This window comes from Perca flavescens, chromosome 5, assembly GCF_004354835.1.
Source record: "Perca flavescens isolate YP-PL-M2 chromosome 5, PFLA_1.0, whole genome shotgun sequence".
Taxonomy (NCBI): Eukaryota; Metazoa; Chordata; class Actinopteri; order Perciformes; family Percidae; genus Perca; species Perca flavescens.
Window position 1 is genome coordinate 23,410,520 of NC_041335.1, and position 22,021 is coordinate 23,432,540.

The 22,021-nt window shown below is 40.1% G+C and overlaps 2 protein-coding genes across 6 annotated transcripts; one reads left to right on the forward strand and one right to left on the reverse strand.

Moving 5' to 3' along the window:
• Nucleotides 1–962: 962 nt before the first annotated feature.
• ark2cb (arkadia (RNF111) C-terminal like ring finger ubiquitin ligase 2Cb) lies at nt 963–14,703 on the reverse strand. Of its 5 annotated transcripts, none has more exons than XM_028578008.1 (8): nt 14,236–14,703; nt 10,058–10,385; nt 9,747–9,875; nt 8,170–8,299; nt 7,880–7,984; nt 7,419–7,514; nt 6,766–6,869; nt 963–4,594 (listed from the first exon to the last, which is right to left on the reverse strand). In XM_028578008.1, exons 1-8 carry the CDS (start codon nt 14,294–14,296, stop codon nt 4,477–4,479), a joined length of 1,071 nt encoding a protein of 356 aa, XP_028433809.1. In that variant the 5' UTR covers nt 14,297–14,703; the 3' UTR covers nt 963–4,476. The 5 variants fall into 5 exon arrangements, 4 of the variants coding, with proteins under 4 accessions (XP_028433809.1, XP_028433807.1, XP_028433808.1 ...); XM_028578006.1 differs by having other exon boundaries at nt 9,747–9,878; XM_028578007.1 differs by having other exon boundaries at nt 7,419–7,502; nt 9,747–9,878; nt 10,046–10,385.
• A 2,370-nt stretch (nt 14,704–17,073) lies between these two features.
• LOC114555206 (ATP synthase subunit alpha, mitochondrial) lies at nt 17,074–21,820 on the forward strand. The gene is made up of 11 exons (XM_028577437.1): nt 17,074–17,224; nt 17,690–17,765; nt 18,366–18,535; nt 18,832–19,005; nt 19,243–19,409; nt 19,557–19,857; nt 20,112–20,336; nt 20,440–20,547; nt 20,720–20,864; nt 20,985–21,135; nt 21,235–21,820. The coding sequence occupies exons 1-11, from the start codon at nt 17,165–17,167 to the stop codon at nt 21,311–21,313; spliced, it is 1,656 nt and encodes a 551-aa protein (XP_028433238.1). The 5' UTR covers nt 17,074–17,164; the 3' UTR covers nt 21,314–21,820.
• Nucleotides 21,821–22,021: the final 201 nt, after the last annotated feature.

The following is a 22,021-nucleotide window of genomic DNA, read 5'->3' on the forward strand; positions in this document are numbered from 1 at the left end:
TTCCTGAAACGACAACTGCCAACCGCGGAAGAGAGATCAGATTTAAAGCAGGTTGTCATGCTGTGATAGGCTTGTGACAAATGGCCGACTCTGATTAGTTTAACAAACAACGACACAGCTGGATCTGATTTACTATTGACAAGTGACATACCATGAAACGGCTGATCATTATGAGCGATGGAAAAGGAATATGAAGTCTTCCTGTAAGAACTTATGCTGAGCTTCATTAAGTTTAAATAAAAGTCATCATATTGCTATTTCTTTTGACTTTGTTTGCATATTTTGTATTGAGGTAATCCAAAAGTAAGGGGATGTATTCAAGTTACGTTACTTTAATATTGTGATACTTGGCAAACCAGTAAATGAGACCAGTATTCACCCTGAAGAGTCTTTACAACTGTTTTGACACAAATGCCACAATTCCCATATTATCTAAACATTAAGTTGTGACAAAGAATGTTTATTTTATATTGTTACTTTGCAAATCTACAAATTGTTTCAGGTTGAAATTGTCAGCCTATTAAGGATTGATATAATAATAAAATGTAGATTTGAATGACTATCGTATATGTAACGGCTTTGTTTGGAACACAGTAAGCAAAATAATGACATTAAAGTTCACAAATTCAAATTATAGCCCACAGATCTTTGAGGTTACACAATGATAGCTTAGCAATACTCATTTAACAAACATTTGTAAGTATCCCTTAAATTAGTTTTTTAAAGAATTGTGATCAAGATATGTAATGAGCAGGACATTGATACTGTTTCTAAATGATCTCAAGCATATAATTGGCATTTATGTACTGCAATGTCTCTTAAGTTGCTTACTACTACAACTACAATACTACTTTAAACTCATTTTGGCCAGTATATGTAATTCAAAATGTTTGAGTATTAAGTATTTTTAAGGAAATGATTATAACAGGATGCCAAATAACAACTTGATTAGTTCTCAGCATTTTAGGCAGTTTATTTGAAAAACACATACAAAAAGATCATATACAAGACAATAAATAAAAAAGAGACAGAACAGTTTGGGTTAAGCTATGCAACTTTTTGCATCATCATTAGTAATAAATACAGTACAAAATCCACCCAGAGTGAATCTAAAGATTTTCCACAATATTCACTGATCAGGTTATTCTTCATTATGATTTAGCTATTGCTTTCATATTATTGATACATACTTCTACTTTTCTATAAAATACTCAAGATCATAAAACATTGCGCGGTTACAGCAAAACAGCAGTGTGTTGTACAAAGATGGCCACTTCCCTTTTTCACTGGCAGGTTAATAATCAACATTTTTTCAGCAGCAAAGAAACATCTGAAATATTCAAGAAGGTACAGCATCATAATAAACACATCTACAGAGCTACTCCCACATACACATAGGAAAACCTGAGAAGGACATGCATTAAAAAGCTTGTGCTTTAAGTTCTACTGTTCATTCCGGTTCATCAGCTTGAGTTAATACTATGGCTACTGTCCAGTTCGCTCTGGAGTAATGGGGTACACTGTGGACGACATGGGGTAAGGCCAGTGAGAGCCAGCTTAATTCCAATCCAATACATGGTATAATAATTTGCAGGATTAGTAGAGTATTAATAAGAAATGCACATCGAAAACAAAGTTAGCTTATTATACCCAGGTGTAAAACACGCTATCTATATTGTATGACCACAGTACACCAGAAATTTGCTCAATAAGACCAATGGCTCAAGTTAGCATGTTAGATACTTCCCAAAATCCCACACAAAGCAACTGCCAGCAATACATAAGGACAAATACATATCATTATGTGGGACCTAAAATAATAAGCACTAATTTGAGATCCAGATATGATAGATGATATGAACATGGTCAAAATCAAACAAATACCAAAAATTAAATCAAATATGACTGATTATGGGAAACAAAGCCGTGTCATATAACAAAAGCAAGCTAATTGTGGAGCCATACTAAGACAAAAACGGGTTGCGCCCCGCCATCTGCTTCAGATCAAAGCAGGGGTGATGTTTATTAAAGGAAAAGATTTAATAGTAAAATCAAGAGGTGACATGAATGGAATGTAATCCAGATCAACAGCACCATGCTGGTTAGAAAATGTGTTGGGAAACACCCCCCCAAGTCAATTTTTTTAACAGGTTTCTTTTTTTTTTCCTTTGAAAAGAAAACAGACGGCATGCAAAAGCATCCCTACCGACCAATGCATAATGAGGTATTATTTTTTTTATATTTTGTGTTATTTTAAATAAATATATTGATTAAATTGCAAAGTTATGAGATAGAGACATTAAATATTCCACCACAATAGCTAGCTAGCTACAGTTAGTAATAAATAATGATTGTTAAATACTTAAGGCATCTTTAATCACAGCATTCTATGTGAACTAGCAAAACCTCCATTTTCATCCGTCTGTAGTTTTTTGGATGGAGGTTTCATACAAAAAGAAAAAAAACGCAACACAAACAGTCAAGTTACCCTCCAATAATACACAAGGAAGCATGAAAATACTTGTAACTTAATAGAAACACAAAATCTAGGACAAGAGGAACCCACACCACCAAACCAAAAGAATCAGGCAACTCCATATTATAGTGCATTTACAAAACACAAGCTACATTATAACAACAATAAATATGTTTTTGCAGCATTGCAGCTTTTTCTTCACTATGGTTAAAATGGACAAGGACTCGGCATATTAGTACCATGTCCAAATTGGCATGTGAGCAAAAAAATAAATAAAAATACAAGTAAGAAGAAAAAGGAAATGGCAGAAAAAGACAATTGAAAACAAAATAATGTGAAGAATTGTTTGGTATTTTCAAATGGATGGCTTTTTCTCCCTTTCACCCTCCTTCAAGTGAACTACGCCACCATGGTTCATGCATGATGTAGAGAAAACGGCTTCTATCACTGAACGTATCACAGTTGTTCTAGCAATACCATACACCACTACCATGGAGGAGGGGGGGGTGGGGACAATCATACACATTCTAGCACATATCACAGGCAGGTTTGTATTTTCCCTGTAACACCAGACACAGTCTTTTAATCACAACAGTGGGAGCAACTTAGATTGAAATGAAAAGGAGCCGATTCACTGTATATAGAAATCACATGTGCTTGTTTGATAGGCAATAAGGTTCTGGTAATAGGTAATACAAATGTCATATTTTAATTCACTCTGATGGCAAGACGTCAGGCACTGCATCCTCAAGCCCATGCCGGCCTCTCATGTCATATGATCATGCCATGAGTGAGGCAACAGAGGAGTTGCAGTTAGACACAGATCTACTAGCAGCTCTTTGAATCCTAACCTTGAATATCAGGAGAGAAATGCTACATTGGTCTGAGATCGGTGTCTAAGGGCAACTTTGGTCTACTCGGGATGAGTGGGGGAAGAGGGGGTGTAGGAAGGTGGGGACGGGGTATTAGGTGCATTCTTGTCCTCCTCTATGAATGAGTGGGATCGTCAGAGTCATAGTATACGGTTCACATGCACAGACACAGTCCCTGTTTCTACTGCTCCACAATATTAACAACACAGCCCAAGCCTGCCATACAGCATGCACATCTGAGGCCTCTGCTCTAGATAATAGAGGCCCAACTACGACACTACACAGATCACTGGAAGCCATGCCTGCAGTTAGCGGGTTTAGCATCAACTCTGATGGCATCTACTAACTGTAAATCCAAAACCATGTTAGACAAGAAAGAGGGTTTTTTGGCCTTTTTACAAAACTAGCTCTTCCCTCATTGTCTATGATTAATTAACACACTGAATATTCTCTCTTATTTGAGCCATATTCAACCTCTCTGTGGGTTTATTTTTCACAAACATATTTCTCAAAAGGCTTTTGCTTGCTACACAACACTGTTACTCTGTAAATACTTATTCAGTACTATACTCCATTACACCACAAGCGTTCAGCTACGAGAGTTCACACCAAACAACCTCATGCTAATCATTTGATAATGTTCTGTACAGATGTGCTGAGGGCTTGGGCAGAATGCAGCTTAAAGGATTTTTTTCACAGGCCTGGGGGGTTTAGATGTAGTGGCAAAGAAATGGCCTTAATACGCCACACTGAGCTGGGGAGGTTGGTGGTCAGTGTCCTCTCTCGATGGCTGTATGGAGAAATGTACACAGGGTACACAATCTGACAGAATCTGTGTGTGAAGCCTCAGCACATCTGTCCATACGTTTCCGCTCCTACCTTTTACATCCAGCAAGTCCATTCAAACCAACCTTCAGTCTAGCCTCCTACCTATGCATCAACCCCCATCCCTCGTTGTGTTGTAGGTGAGTGTGCTTTGTTGATCCCTCTGTCACTGCTGTCTTAGAAGGCAGGCTCGTTGAGTGATGCAGAGGGGAAGAGAGGGGTGTTTGGCAGAGCTTCCCCCAGAGGGAGGCAATGAAGAATTAACAAGACCAGATCCAAAGCTGCAGGAGTCGACAGGAGCTATCAACTGTCGGGGGCCAGCTGGGTCTCAATGTCCACTCTGCAGATGGGGCACTTCCTGCTGGTGGCCAGCCACTGGTCCACACACGCCTGGTGGAAGAGGTGCATGCAGGGTAATCTCCTAGAGACACAGAAGAGACACGGTCATGATTTTGACAGAAATGTAGGACTTGACGTCAAGTAAATGTTCAGCAACATTTAATCGTTGCCCTTTGAAAACCAGGTAACCTCTAACATGTCAACTTTACTTATGAGAAATGATAAACCGCAAGTGTTTCAGCTTTGTGACAGTACATCTTTTAGATAATCCAACAGGTTGATTAATGGTTTATGTAGCTTAAGAAGTAGAGGTTTATCAATTCTTCAGTTTATCTGAAAAAGAATAATCAAAATTATCCAACTTGGAGATTCATGATTTTCATTGGAAAGTCTTTTGTTCAAAAAGCAATTTCTAAGATTATGATTCGATCTCTAAGATTTTATTCATTGATATTTATGTCATACAACTGTTGTTTTTTGTGTCTTTGATACTTTTTTACCTTTTCTGTTTTAGAAGTGTAATGATTAGTTGATCAATCAAATTAGCAAAAAAGTAACACAAGCAATTTGATTATGTCGTCTTCAACTCACCATGACCGTTTTTTCAAAGATTTCTATAACTTCACAGCCAAACAACCGATTATTTTAAGTTCCTATTTTTCCGAACATTTTTCATGTCATACATTGGATGCTTGTCTTGATAAAAGGTTGATGAACTGTGTGAACATTAGTGACAACAATGGAAATAAGTCCAGGATTTAATTTAAAAAGTAAGTTTTTTATGTTGTATTTTATAAATATATTATAAGTTACAAGTTGTCAGTAAACTTCACATGTTCACACTGTTCACATTTGATTTTATCTGAGGGGGAAACTTAGCCTGCTGCTAAAAATCCACAGAACCAAAGGCATATGCTCTTCTCACAGTGGTCTTCTTTACCATTAACCTTGTAACTCAGAAATAAACAAAACCTGAAAAGTCATGAATGATGAATGCCTTGAAGAACATAGAATTGCATTCAAACACCAGATTCACCCTCGACCACAGAAAACCTAAAACTTTCATTCTTTTTTTCTTTTTCACTGAGGGAAATAACTTTCTCTGCCAGTTAGACAGATCCCAACACTGGACACACATCATAAGATTGCGTGATACGCTAATGTTGCCTTCAGGCAGTATTTTTAAGATGAAGAGCTGGATGAAATCCTGTGATAGGATTTTCTAAACTGATGCTTTGAACTCACATGGCAGAACAATTTTACAATTAAAAAGAGCTTAGATTGTATATCCATTCTGAAGGAAAGCATTATGAATATATATAAATTAGCAAATGTTTTTTTTTTTTAATGGGCATTTCCACCTTTAATGATAGGACAGCTCAGACATGAAAGGGGGAGAGAGAGAGAGAGATGGGGAAGAATTGCAGCAAACCGTCACAGGTCGGACTCGAACCCTGGACATTCTGCGTCAAGGAATTAACCTCAATATATATGTGCCTGCTCTACCAACTGAGCTAACCGGCCACAAGCAAATGTTGTCTGTCTGGGGAGACAAGACCTCAAGCAGCTTTGCCCAAACAACCTTAAGATTACATTTTGGTCACAACACTGTGCTTAAGTCCACTGCATTATAGAGGTTGGATGTAAAAACAAATATTATGGACAAATGAGACATTCCATAATGTCTGTCTCCAGGATTTTCAAGCCAATGTAAAACCTCACCAGGCAAGAAACACATAGAAGAAGATCTACTAACAAACTCACCAAACCAATCCTCTTTTGGAGAACAAGACTAACGCACAGGGTAAAGCTGAGGTTTTGGGAACGCCATATGTTTTGCAGGTATTTACTCAAAACCCCAAGTCTTGGACAAATTACAATTTTGACTGATAATGGCGCTAGATGATCGTTGAGGGATGAAGAACGTTATTACAATTCATCCTGAGGGGGGAGATAATTATCCAAACCAAATTTCATGACAATCTATCAAATAGTTCACTCAAAAACCACAAATGTCAACCTGCAGGTGGCGCTAGAGGAAGAGTCATGGGATCATGGGAAGTCCATAGGATTCATCTTTTTGGGGCCATGGATGTCTGTACAAAAGTTCAAGGCAATCTATTGAATAATTGAGATATTTCAGTCTAGACAAGTAGTGGACTACGTGACCGACAAAATGACTGACAGGCCAACATTTCCATACTGGCACTTTACAGTGCCCCCCCTTTGAAAAAGAAGAAGATGAGCGTATACCTGACATCCTCTCCATCCTCCAGCATTGACAGACAGATGGTGCATTTCTCATCGGTGTCCAGCTCCTCATCCTCCAGACACATCTTCAGGTCCTGGGGTATTCTCTGCAGAGAGAGAAAGGCAAACAGACTTTATTTATTTAGCTGTGTCGTGCATCTGCGTGCATGAGCTGTCATGTTTATGCCCTGGGCGGCTGAGTCAGCCCAGACGAAGAAGAAGAAAAGAGTCACCTAATCATGCTTTCCAGAAAAGAAAATAGACATCAGATGGAAAAGACTCAATTATTTCTTCTTGCTCATAATGTAGCAAATGATCTGACACTCTTTTCAGAGTATTTGGGTCATACTCGGTGTAGACGGTTTTTAAAATTCATTCCACGCACATATCTGCAGACAGCTGGATGAGTCATCCCTCGCCTTGAATTGGGCACACTGCAGACCTCACTAATCTGCTAACGGAAATAAGTTTGACCTTTGAACTGCTGTGAGAGTCGTGACCATCTTTCCACTCTCTTCTTCACTCTTTGATCCTTTTGACCCTGCGCTGCCCTTTTCCATCCCCATCTTTCTCATGTAGCTCAACTTATTTCTTGTCCAATGCCTCCAAGATCCATCACTTAGCTAGCAAGTAAAAAGCTGACCATTTGTTTTCACCTTTTTGTACTTATGAGGGAAAGTGAATCTCTCTATGGTGGTTTGGACTGCTCCACGGTTTACACTGCCCAGCCTGTCCTCCAGCTGCAGAAGCTCCTAGAAAGGAAACATGTCTTTTCATTCTTTTAGGTAAAAGTGTAATGTCTGTCAAGATTAAAATGAACCTTTGTATAATAACATATTCAAATGCAAAAGACATACAAGTGTGGCATACTAAAATTAAATTGGTGCTTCAAGGAATAGGAAAGAGATTCTCAGAAAACAACTGCATTTTGTTAAATGAAAACAAATGTCATTACATTAAAGGCAGTTGGACAATTTGAGGCATCTGGAAGCCGGAGTAATTGGAAATCAGTTACACACTCGAGCCTGTCCAGAGCATTGGTCACAGAAAAAAAAAAAAGATAAATAGTGCAGACTGGTTCATCTGCTGAGGAGAGAGAGGAAGCAGCAGCACAAACCTCATAGCTCTCTCTAACAGCAGACGCATGCCGGGAGGGATTGAGACTCTGCAGAGCCAGCAAGTGCAGCTGGGGATATGGGTAGTTTCTGATCTCATGGACAACCTGGAAGAAGACAGATAAAGGAGCTAGCATCAGCTCTGCAGTGGAAATCAGAAAAAAAAAAGAACTGGAACACCGGTCATACCCTGTTGCTGGGTATCAAGATTATTCTGAGAAACCCAGAGGAGCATCGCTAGGAGTTCATGGAGACGTACATGATTGATTGTACTGAGGGAGAGGGGGCTCACCACTTGTGTTGAGGCATTGTTTCTAGGGAAGTGGTGCATCCTAGGAGAGGTCAAGTAGTGCTGATAGTGCTGCGGAAGTGGATGGATGTGATACTGGTGGGGGGGCAACCCAGCATCTACACTCAGATCCCTGGACAGAAACCAAAAACCAAATCAGCCGATGGCACACAAGTCATTATTTCATAGTGTTTCTGGCAAACCTGTTTTTTTTTTATAACAGTGGGTTACCACAGCATTATTTAGGCCACTGATTCCCAAGCAGGGGTACTTGTACCAGAGGGGCTACTTCTCCAGTTACTTAGAACGATTGTGGAGTAAGATCAACTTATTTGTGAAAATAGAAATTCCAGTTTGAATAAAAAATATATCCACATATTAAGTCAGCTCTAACAACACAATACCATGTTGAGAGTGCACGAAAACTAGCTAGCAAGTAGACAGAGAAGCCTAAGCAGTTAGGAAAAACTGGTGGATAGGTGGTTGAAATAGATACCTTAAAGTAATGGATTAACAGTTGGAAACTGTTAGCTAAAAATAATAGAATAGCAATTGACATAGTTGGCAAAAAGTATTAGATAAATAGTTAAAATGATTGACTGTCAGTGAAAGGGGTTCTTGCTGTGCAGGTTCTTCAGACAAAAAAAGATTGCATACCACTGGCTTAAGTTATAACTGGAGCTGCAGTACTTGAGTTCAGTTTTGACCCCTCTCCCCTTATGTTTGGTCATGTCTTGGTCTTGTGATTGTCTTCATAACCTGTGCTCTTAGGTGTTTTTGTCAGATCTCAGATTTTCATAATAATAAAAAATAACCACATTTTGCCAATCACTATCTGATATGTCAATATGAAGCACTCTTTCCCATTTTGCTTTTACATTGCTTTTATTTAGTTACCCTTCCCGCCTTTATTTTTCTCCTGCATTACAAAACATAACTACACTTTTTTACCCCTTATGAAACTGCTTATGCATTATTGCTACATTCAGCAAGACGTGCAATGTTTATTGACAATTTTAGTGTCTACTAAGAGTTGGTTTGCTTTGGGTTTTTTTTTTCTACTTGGTCTTAAACCCCTTTCATCTAGTCTTGACCCAGATTTGATGGTGATCTGCTGCAATCAAACTAAGACAAGCTGACAAAAAAAGGATGTATTGTCTGACTGAGTATCATTGGTGCAGAAATTAGTAGTCTACAATTCTGTATCATTTCTGTTGGTATGAAATTTAAACCTACATCTTTTTTTTACCAAGAGCAAAGTAGCTGGTACTGTTTTCTTCTGTCACACTGCGCAAAAGAAACTCCTTATGTATTTCATGTTACATTTGTGGAGATGTTTACATTGTTTATAGCCACTTTTATTGTCTAATAAGAGTTGATTTTTGGGGGGGCTGTTTTCAACTCCAAATTGAATTATTAGTTGTGTAAATATTAGTAATATATTATTTTGTACCATTTAATAAGACTGTTGGTATGTAATTTAGATCATGACAATGTACTTTTCTAACAAATAAAAATAGCTGAGACCTATTGCGTCTGAGGCTCTACATGCTGCATTATAAAAGAAGTATATTGCTTACCAGTCTGTGCCCTCAGCCAGGTAGCGGGGCTGCTGCACCACAGACTGAGGAGGGACATGAAGAGGGGGAGCAAACTCGTAGCCAGGCCGAAGTCTGTGGGCCTGGTGAGGACCTCTGTCTGGATTGCGTCTACTAAGACAAATAACCATTTCATACAGTGTGTTATAATCATTTAAAAAAAAAATAATAATAAGTCCTGGGACAAATTGTTAAATATTCAATCAATGCAAAACCATTAGGTTAAGTGGAAACATTTTCAGTTTTTATATTTCTTTTGACTTTTAAATTTCCCTGCAAACCTGTGTGGATACCTGGAGGTTGGCAGGATGTGTCGGTGCTGGGCCTCGAGGATCTGCTGCTGGAGGAGGTATTGCTGGTGTAATGCCTGAGGTAGGAAGGGGGGGGCAGAGATGTCCTGGAACTGGGGAGCGGGCAGGGGGTTGAGGGGCGGATGGAGCGGAGGGCCATGCTGATGGCCCGGAGGGGCCAGGTGGGGGTTAATGCCTGACTGTGGCTGCCCTGGGTGGGGCATGGGGAAATCCATGGGCAGCGGGGCCTGAGGACCTAACTGGAAGTGCCGGCAAGAGGTAGCATGGCTGTGCTGCTGCTGCTGCTGCTGTTGCCGGTTGAAATGGGATCCTGTAGAGGATAAGGAGAAGTTGTCAGGCACCTGAGGGGGCAGATTAGCTGGAATTAATTGTGGGTGAAATGTGGTGTCACTGTGTGTGTGTGTGATATAGCATGTTAATGAAGCCCTAACTCTTACCTAGGGTGACAAATACTTCTGTGGGGGTGGGAAAATGGTTACCACAAATACCATGAACATGACAACCATTTTTGGTCCTGCACACAAAACGCGAGCTTTCATTTCTTTAATTGCATTTCCGACCTCTGGATCGACTCCTGGTCTTCCGATTCACAGACAAGCGAACTGGATCAGAACAGATTAAATCTACCAGTATATGGTCTTCAACGCAGCTCGGTTCTTGTAAATTCAGCAGCAGACAGTGGGTCAGTGCACTCCAAGTAAAACCTTTAGTACCTGGCTGTCTATAAGATATACATTAAACTGTTTAGATGCCAAGTCTCCATATACTGTATGTAACCGTAAAGAACAATTCCTTCCTCCTTAAAAATTAAACCAGACTATAAATTCTAATTATTATACATCTGTGCTTAACTGAAACCTACTTTATCTTTGTGTCTTCTAACATACAGTGTAGCTCTACTTGTTGTTCTCACATATGAACACTCCCATATGAACATTCAGGAGTTGAGAGGAAATAGCTTGAATGCTTTTTTTACTCTCTCCAACCACAGCTATTTGGCAACTGCAGCAAAGACTGCTGAGGAGACTCAACAGGGACTAAAATACAGACTAACTTGTGCTGTGGTGCAACATGGTTTTAATACTGTGCTTACACTTAAAGACCTTTTTGATTATGGAAGATATGAGAAATAGCAATAACAGTTCCAGCTTTTTAGAACTTGAGAAAAACCTGGCTAAAGGGAGCCATGATAGGTCTGCAGTGGAGCACGATTCAATGTTCTCGGTTACGTCCATCTGGCAGAAACTGAAGCAGTGAATTTTACAGAGTTCATACATTAAAACTGTGCAGTAAAATTACAGTACGGTTTAAATATAATCTACTTTGACAGTGTAAAAGAGACGAAGAATTCTGATGTAGAGTGAAAATATTTTTAAAAATCATGAGGAAATAGGCAAAGTCTACATTGCATTTACTAGGAGTACACTTGAAAAACGCAGTATGATTTTAAAACAACCCCAGCAAAGATAAGCAGTATGACCTTTCAGCAATATTTTCAGGCCGCCAGTGTTGCCGGGCAGACAAGAGATGACCTTGCTGCCATGGGTCAAAGGCTCAAGTCTAGACTGTAAGTAACACACTGCGTTTTCAAGCAATCACCATGAATGACAGCAGATAGACTCATTCAGGCTCTGTGATGGAGGAAGCGTGGAAATTGTCTATCTTTGTCACAGCAGGACAGGAAGTGGGTGGGGGGTGGAGGGGGGCAGGTAGGGACAAGGAGAGGGAGGACAATAAATGGAAATCAGCAAGAAGCACACTGAAGGTTAGGAAAAACACTATATTCTTTATTGAAAAATATTAGTATATGTGGAATTTGTGTTTTTTTTCTCGTTTGTTTGTAATAATAGTATAAATCCATGCAACAAAAATAAACAACATAGACTGAAGGCAAGGCCCACCATGCTCCATATAGGGTTAAAAAGAACAAAAGCAGCATCCAATGAGCAGACGTGTTGGCTACAGCACATGATTTCAGTACAGCAGGGTACATCTTTACTACAGAAAGATTACATTGGATTTTCACTAGTCAATGTAGAAAAACAAAAACAAAAAATTATGAATCATAAATGTGACCATGCATTGAAAGTACTATTACCAGAACAAAAGGTAAAGAGAGACCACAACCAAACAATAAAGACGTTATTACTAATAGAGGATCTCTTTAGCAGTGCAGGAAAATAGGCATCCCTGTGAAATGGATAGCATTTTGGCCTTATGTTAGTGGGGAAAATTGGGAAGTGATGAACCACCAGTGAGCATGTTTTGCTTACGAAAATGTTTAGAGTTTCATTTGCCTGTAAGGGGCAAACAGCCCTGACAATTCAGTGTGATTCGAAGCTTGAAATTTGCAAAGGGAACAAAAAGGATTACACAAAAATGGAGACGGTTATGGCAGGTTGTTGTGTGCAGGTGCAGTGTACCTTCAATTATTTCAAGTGATCACATGACAGCATTTGCTGGAATGCTGGGTTTTAACAATAAAACGGCATGCATTAGGTTCCAATTACTTGCATGTTTTGTTTTTTTAAATTATAGGTCACTTCAATCATGTACATTGCACCTTGTGTGAAGAGAAGGAAGATGAGCCGAATTCTGGTGTTCAACAATGCAGTGCAGTATTTAAGATCATGCAAAATGTATCCACTTTACAGGAATTTACAGCATGTTGTCTATCAAGACTGGATGGGAGGTACACAATGACATTTAACTGATATCTAAAAAAGGAGCTAAAATGTTTACTCAGTGCTACAGCAATTTGACAGAAAAAAAGACAAAAAAGGTGTTCTGTTCTAGGTGTTAGCTATTGTTTTAGTCTGCTCAACATGGAAAGTCTATGGCTAAATACATCTTGGGAGGGGGTGCTTTTTAATACCAATGTCGTCTTCTGATGGAAAGAGGAAATGAAGAAGGGATTCACAATACAGCTAAATGCAGAGAACAGGCAGAGGCCACGCCACACCACACAGCAGCAGATGATCATTAGCTACACAATGGGGGGGACGACAAAGATCTGATAAATGCAGAATGTAGAGCCAGCCTCCATACTATGAAACAGGGAAATAAGAACAGAAATAAAAGCACAATGAAATCATTGATGCCACTGTTATGAAATTAATGTTACACTGTAGCTTTACTACTATTGTTTAACTGTGACCGCATACTCAGGTCTTTTTACAATTCGGCAGCTTCAAACAAACAGCTGCTGAATTGCCAATTAACAAATAATAAAAAGGGCGACTAATACTTTAGTGGCTCAGAGGTCCACGCTCCCCGGGCAACTGGCCATGTATCGATTATGACATTGGCCAATTGACACGGATAATAGCCTACTGAAATCACGATAGAAAAACGGCGAGCGCTAGCAGAAGCAGATGATCTTCAAATGACATCATCCAGGCACAGATAAACTGGCTGGAAAGGCTACGTCTATTTTGCGGTATTTTTACAGTGCAGATACACGATAGAGCCTTGGGGGAAATAATAACATTTTGGTAATGTTAGTCAAATAAAAATCGCACATACATTAAAATGTATCTCGGATAACATTGTCTGACACTACTACTGTCTATACGGCAATGTGGTTTTGACATCCGACACTATAGCACGCATCCCCGTGCGCGAGTATGTTTTTTTTTTCCTAGGATGGCGAAGGCATGTTCCGCCTTACTCTGCATCCGATTGGCTTACCTTACACTAACCAATCCCACTCCTCTTGTCTAAACCTAACCAACCCAATCAGATTAGCCAACGAGTACTAACCAATCAGAGGGAGAGTAGGGCGGGTCATGCCTTCGCCATCCTAAGAAAATAAATGTGAGATCCGTGCATGTGAAATCCTTTGTGAGAAATGTTTCCGTTCCAAGGTATAGCCTGTGCCAACGAGCCACTTAGCTTATCTTAAGCGGCGGTATTTTTCTAAAATTAAGCGGAATTTCGCCCGTCAAACAATATTATTCGGGTGTTTATATTAATCTGCAGTTAATATGAATTGAAGTAGTAGCACGTTGCGGGCAGTTTCTTGAATAATTTGACGGTGAATTTTTTCTATAGCTAACGTTAACCCGACGGCTAAACTCGAGGTAGCCAGAGACAGCTGCAGTGAATATTAAGATAAACAGGGCACATGTTTTGGATCGATATGAATATTAAAACCGTACCTCTGTTTCTTACTGAGCCGAATACAGGAAGAACCAGATATCCGACATGCACTAAGACCATCCTGGGATCCTTATCTTATGATTCCGCTGGGTTATCTGGTGAGAAAGAGGTGAAGTAGCCCATGCGGATCTACATTCAGGCGGCTGGTTGTTGCTGGCTGGCTAGCACCACAGGCAAACCCAACGAAACGACTGTCTGACTCGACCGGGTTGTCGTTGACAAAAGCAGACATGTCATTTGATATCCGGAGCACAAGAGGGCGATGTTGCGGCACAGTTCTTCTTCTTTGGGTTTTAACTGCAGCTCGCATCCTTAATGTTGTACTACTGCCATCTTCTGGAGGTAGTTAACTCCTACAGTGTTCAGTATGTCGGATTTTCCTCATCAGTCGTGTTCTCCTTAGGAAGCTGACCAAGCAACTTCTGCCTTGTCTACTTTCACCACACTGCAGTATGTTCTTCACTTTTGCTTCTGTTATCCCAAATCGTTTAATTTCTTCTTACATGTTGTTTCCTTCTGATAGGCCTACATATTTCCTGCAACTATAACAAGCACTTACTCTACAGTTTCTGGTAGGCCTACCACACAATGATCACAAAAACACAGATGCTTTCCTGTAATGTGTTTTGTTTAGGTTGCTGTGTCCAACTCTCAGCCTGCTTATTATTACTTGCTCTTTCCATTGTGTTCCCTTACTTCTTAACATAGCCTACCTACTCCTTTTTGGATTTAGTTTAATGTCTCCCTTTTATTACGTTATCCCAACTGTTGCCACTATAGTGGCATAAGTTACTTTTCTCTACGTTATGCCTTTCCCTCTTTCTTTCTTTCTTTCTTTCTTTGAAATTTATTTTGAACATGTAAAAGAAAACCGGAAACCAGGTCATTCAGATGATAATAATAATAGGCTAGATGACATAGATACATCATCATTTTTGTTCATGTCTGAAAAGGAGTGGGGAGAAGTAGGCCTATGCACACTTATTTAATCTCACCCCTTCTCCATAAAACCTTTTTAATTATTTAACAAGCTTTCTCTGTCATAATTAACCTCTGATTTTGATAATTGAATATAGACTTCAACGATTTTTTTTTCAACTGCCTCTTTTGCCAATCTGTCGGCTCACTCATTTCCGAGGATAGGCCTACTTGAATGTGCTGGGACCTACATGAACACTGTAGTATAACCATTTTTTATAAAGAAGATCCTGATGACCTCTGGCTGAAACTTACTTTAGGCTTGCAAGGACCTTTGTCCAGCATTGTCAATTCATCTTAATACAAATAATAGTAATCGGCTATTGCTTAATGTTTAGAGTGAAAACCATACACAAGAAGTTAGCTACATTTAAAAGAAAAAAAAACTGTAGTTCTCCACTCATGAAGAATATGAAGGGCCTTTTATTTTTTCCACTCCATGTTGCACTTCTATAAAGTTGTGGGACTCACAAGAGACAGGTTTAAAGCGCCCATATTATGCTCATTTTCAGGTTCATAACTGTATTTTAAGGTTGTACCAGAATAGGTTTAAATGGTTTAATTTTCAAAAAACACCATATTTTTGTTGTACTGCACAGCTCTCTCTCACTGCTGCAGATCCTCTTTTCACCTGGTTAGATCATGTCAGCTAGCTAACTCTAGAGATAGTAAAAGAGAGCCTGTTTCTCCAACTTCAGTCAGTTACAAGGCAGGATTAGCTGGGAGACTTCTAAATGAGGGCACACATGTAAGTAGTTATTTTGTAGATTATGGTGAACTTGTGTGTGTTGTAGCAGTGCTTTGCTATTGAGAACGATGTAGCATGCTAGCGTTAGCATGCTAGCGTTAGCATGCTAGCGTTAGCATGCTAACGCTACAAGCTAACGGTTGTGGTTAGCCAGCTCATTTCGGACTGTGACGTCACAGTCCGAGCCGATTTTGAACGGCTCACTAGGAGACTGAAGGCAGGACACATTCAGAAACCGTATCTCACTCAGAACACCATGGATGGATTTTTTTCAAAGTTTGTATGTGTGTGGAAGCACCAGAGACACAAAAGAAAACCCCAAATCGCAGAAAAAGGTTTTTTTTTCATAATATGGGCACTAAATTAATGGTCAGTAGGCCTATATATGTGTTTATTAATATTGTATCCACCCATATAGGCTACATACATATCCTTCATATTATAACATCAAGTTGGACAGCTTTGTCCAAAATAAAGTTATTAAAGGTCCTATGGCATGATAATTTCACTTTATGAGGTTTTTTAACATTAATATGAGTTCCCCCAGCCTGCCTATGGTCCCCCAGTGGCTAGAAATGGCGATAGGTGTAAACCAAGCCCTGGGTATCCTGCTCTGCCTTTGAGAAAATGAAAGCTCAGATGGGCCGATCTGGAATCTTTCTCCTTATGAGGTCATAAGGAGCAAGGTTACCTCCCCTTTCTCTGCTTTGCACGTCCAGAGAATTTGGCCCACCCATGAGAGAGAGAGAGACATCATGGCTTTCAAACAAGCAAAGTGGCAGTTGGTCAAGGCCACACCCCCACCCTCCACCTTGCCCCCCCCCCTCTCTCTCCTCCTCAATAGCTACAGACACAGAATGGCACATAGCATACTAAGGAAAGCTTATTGTGGGACTGGCTCTAGTGGCTGTAATTCTACACCAAGGCTGAATTTCAGGAAATAGACTTCAGAAATACAGTATTAGGGGACCACTAAGGTCTATATAAAAGCATCCAAAGAGCACCATGTCATGGGACCTTTAAAAAGTATTGCGGCTAGTCTCATCTCCATGACGGCAGGGGGCAGAGTAGAGCTGTAGAACAGGACATTTAACGTCAGTGTCACATAAATAGAAGAAGAGTTCATTCAGCCATTACATTCTCACTCACAGCCAGGTCGAAGCCGCTAGTGGTGGAGGACAGGTCATTAGCAACCCGACAAAATGTTAACCGTGAGAGTTGCAGCAGCTTTGGCCAGGACCCTGCCCAGAAGGGCTGGATTTGTAAGTATTATACTTAAACTATCTATATCTAATAAATATGTTGCAGCAAGTTTATCTAATATCAACGTGAACATTATGGGCGTGAAGGGTAACGTTAATGTTAAGGCCGCTAGCTGCCTTGTCATCGACTTATTAATGCGGCCCTAAACTCTCCTAAATCATAGTTCGCGTTAGTGACCTCGAAATTGTCTTATACAGTGTGTTTGTTGAAGTTGCCCTTGTGAAACGACGTCTTCGTCCTGCAGCAAGCAGCGCTTAAGTTAGCACGCAAGCTAATTGCTAGCTACCAGCTAAGGGCTCATTCAGCCACGCTTTGAAGGTCAGGAAGCCTGACAGCGCACGTCGTCTCCGCTGCACAGCGTTAGCTCAGCTTTTAAACTGCACATTTTAACTGCCGCTGCAGTATGTTTAGGCAACTTTTATTTGCTGTTAACGCTTAATCAAATCTGTCTGTCGATAAATCAGGTGTCCAAGGCTGTACCGGCCGCCTGCGTTGGGGTCAACCACCTCCACACACACAGACCATGGCTGCAGAAGATCGGTAAGTAAAAAAAACATGACAGAAACTTTATCCTCCACACTATAGATCAGCTCCTAAAGGTGATTTATGAAGGTCATTGATCTGTGTACAGAAGTTGTCTTCGTAATTGCTATGTCAAATTAACAGGATCGCATTCTACAGGTTTACATGTATATCTGAACAAACAAGCACATCAGTATTCATACGTGCCATTGTGAAGACTTTCTATATAGCTTACCTGAAAATGTTAAGTAAAGAGAGTAATAAAGTTATCCTTTGCGTAGAAGAGATGCTGACAAAATCTCAGCAATGTCACAATATCTTTCACTTGCAATTGAGCTGTGTTTCTTTATTGTTAGCCTTTACAATATTTATACTAAGCTAGTGGTGGATGTTTTAGAAAACATTTTTGCTGTGTAACTCAAGTGGCTTTATGTTCAGAAAATTGTATGACTGTAATTTGGATATTTTGCAGTACAATAACCAAAATCTGTATTGTCTTGTAGTTTTATATCAAGATGTTTTGAATTTATAGATCTGGTTTTCCTAAATTTGACCTTTTTGTTAAATCTGGGATTATTCAAGCAAGATCCTGTAACAAGCATGTCTTGTTTCTCGCAGGCACAGCCGAGGTGTCTTCAATCCTGGAGGAGAAGATCTTGGGAGCTGACACCTCTGCCGACCTGGAGGAGACAGGACGTGTGCTGTCCATTGGTGACGGTATTGCCAGAGTGTACGGGCTGAGGAATGTCCAGGCAGAAGAGATGGTGGAATTTTCTTCTGGACTGAAGGTATGTATAAAAGGACACATAAAAACACGTTTTGTTTCTGGGCTAAGTAAAGCTAAACTTAAGACCAACCTATTGCAATAATTATACAGTGCACTTATCTTGAATTGACAAAACTGAAGTCTGTTTTTTTTTTTTTTTTTTTTTTTTCCCTTCCCATAAACTGAAATGTGAAATGCTCTCAAACCTTAAATAGACATTATCTTCAGTTAACCTTCAGTTATACTTTGTGGGTCAAAGCGACGAGCTTTCAAACATCATTGTGCTTTTTGAGTTCAAATTTATTTTTTTCCTCCCAGGGCATGTCTCTGAACTTGGAGCCCGACAACGTTGGTGTTGTGGTGTTCGGTAACGACAAGCTGATCAAGGAGGGTGACATTGTGAAGAGGACTGGTGCCATTGTGGATGTCCCTGTTGGTGAGGAGCTGCTCGGCCGCGTGGTGGACGCTCTGGGAAATGCCATCGATGGAAAGGTCACTTGTGCCACTTTAACTTGTGTTTTTAAATAGAAACATTGTTTTCCCTCTCTTCTAATTACTTGAGTATATGTGTAACTGTTATTTATTAACACAAATAATACATCACATTCCAGTTTTGGTCAAAGCAACACAAAGAATTGTTGCTTATTTACATTAAATGGCTTTATTGGCACACTTGTCAGCATCTTTATGTCTGTTCATCTTTTAAAATGCATATTTACTTTTTCTCAGGGTCCTCTTGGCTCCAGCATCCGTAGGCGTGTGGGTCTGAAGGCTCCTGGTATCATCCCCCGTATCTCTGTGAGGGAACCCATGCAGACTGGAATCAAGGCTGTGGACAGCCTGGTGCCCATTGGCAGAGGCCAGCGTGAGCTGATCATTGGTGACAGGCAAACTGGGTAAATACTTTGGAATAGATATGTACTTTATTTGGACATACAACCATTCCATGGATTAATGATAGCCAATGCTTGGGTGCTTTGCAAAAGTTGGTAATGTGTGGTGGTATTTTTTTTTTTTTTTTTAAATCTATCTCCAATTTCCAGCAAAACTGCCATTGCCATTGACACAATCATCAACCAGAAGCGCTTCAATGAGGGAACTGACGAGAAGAAGAAGCTGTACTGCATCTACGTCGCCATCGGGCAGAAGAGATCCACTGTTGCTCAGCTGGTGAAGAGGCTGACTGATGCTGATGCCATGAAGTATACCATCGTGGTCTCTGCCACCGCCTCTGATGCTGCTCCTCTGCAGTACCTGGCCCCATACTCTGGCTGCTCCATGGGAGAGTACTTCAGAGACAACGGCAAGCACGCCCTGATCATCTATGATGATCTGTCCAAGCAGGTGAGGACTCGGATTGCTGTTGTAATTAAAACTGAATACCCTGTAAAAGGTTGCCTGTGATTGCATCTAAATATATATATATATATATATATATATATATATATATATATATATATATATATATATATATATATATATATATATATATATATATATATATATATATATATATATATATAATAATATGATGTAATTGTGGCAGTATTCCCAAGTGCAACCATGGTAAATTAACTTTTTTCCCTTCCTCCACTCAGGCTGTTGCCTACCGTCAGATGTCCCTGCTGCTGCGTCGTCCTCCTGGTCGTGAGGCTTACCCCGGTGATGTGTTCTACCTGCACTCCCGTCTGCTGGAGAGAGCTGCCAAGATGAACGACAACTTCGGCGGCGGCTCCCTCACTGCCCTGCCCGTCATCGAGACCCAGGCCGGTGATGTGTCTGCCTACATCCCTACCAACGTCATCTCCATCACAGACGGACAGGTTTGTCAAATTGTCCTAAATTGTTCGTTGTGTTTTGGATCGTATATGAAACGTTCTTCATTAGAATGCTATTGTATTGTAACCTTTTATCTGCTTGCTGTAGATCTTCTTGGAGACTGAGCTGTTTTACAAGGGTATCCGCCCAGCTATCAACGTGGGTCTGTCTGTGTCCAGAGTAGGCTCTGCTGCCCAGACCAAAGCCATGAAGCAGGTATCATCTTTGTTTATTTTTTTTTACCCCAATTCAGACATCACCCTAAAGTTTGTAGCTCCGTTTCATTTTATTTTTTATTTTTTTTTATTTTTTTAAACAAATCCTGCATTCCATTGAATAAAGGCTGCTATCTCGAGCATTATAAATAATTTTATTTATACCCTTTTAGGTGGCTGGTACCATGAAGCTGGAGCTGGCTCAGTACCGTGAGGTGGCTGCCTTTGCCCAGTTTGGCTCTGACCTGGACGCTGCCACCCAGCAGCTTCTTAACAGGGGTGTCAGGCTCACTGAATTGCTTAAACAGGGACAGTATTGTAAGTGTCAGTTTCTTTAACAATTTGTTTCCCAAGAAGTATAATAGAAATGCCAAGCTTGTATTGTATGTCTTTTTAAAATGCAAAACTCAACTCTTGTCTCCCCCACCCCCTCTCCAGGCCCCATGGCCATTGAGGAGCAGGTAACAGTCATCTATGCTGGTGTCAGGGGTCACTTGGACAAGATGGAGCCCAGCAAAATCACGAAGTTCGAGAAGGCTTTCCTGCAGCACGTCCTCAGCCAGCACCAGGACCTGCTTGCCGCAATCAGGTGAGATAGATTTCTCAGCCACAATGTTTGAGCAATTAACATGGGTATTTTATATAAGTTTTAATTTGACTTTAACTGTTTTCTGTTTTGTTTTTTTAGAGCTGAAGGCCATATCTCAGAGGCATCAGATGCTAAACTGAAGCAGATTGTACTGAGCTTCCTGTCCAGTTTTGAGTAATGGATAGCACTTCTCTTGATCTTCAGTGAGCTACCTGTCTGTGTCCCCATTATGCTTATACATGTGAACACACTGAAGGCCAAAACCTCCATGTACAGATTTCTCCAAATAAAATTTTACAACCCTAATGAGCTGTAAAATTCTTCTGATTGTGCGCTTAACTACAGTAAGTTAAGTTTGTGACCTGAGCAGATTTCACCAGTGGCAGAAAAGTAATACAAACAATACTTTTCTTTAAACGCATCCAATGTGTAATTTGAGTATTTTAGTGTACCAAAATATAAAGGTAACTTGCATAACGGGCCACATACCACAGTCTTTAATTCTGTTTACTGTAACAGTTGTTCATAAGCGCATTATATTTAAGAGGGCAAATGAGTGTTGATAAGTGTCTGTTTTGCTCCTCACTGTTTTCAGAGGATGGAAGGACTGTAGGCCCAGTTTCTCAACTGTGGGTGAGCTGTTTGATACTATGGTAATAAATTGGTGACACTGTCACACATCAAATCCATCTTGTATTGTCCTGTGTTATATCTTCGGAGACTGCTCCCAACCATTTGACTTTGAAGTGACTACAGTGATATTTAGAGACTTGCAGCCGAAGTCTGTCCTGCCAAATCAATACTAGATTCCATCATTCACATAGCATATTTATTTTAAGTAGGGTTGCAACAAAAAACCTTTTGGTCTTGTCCTGTGCTTAGACTA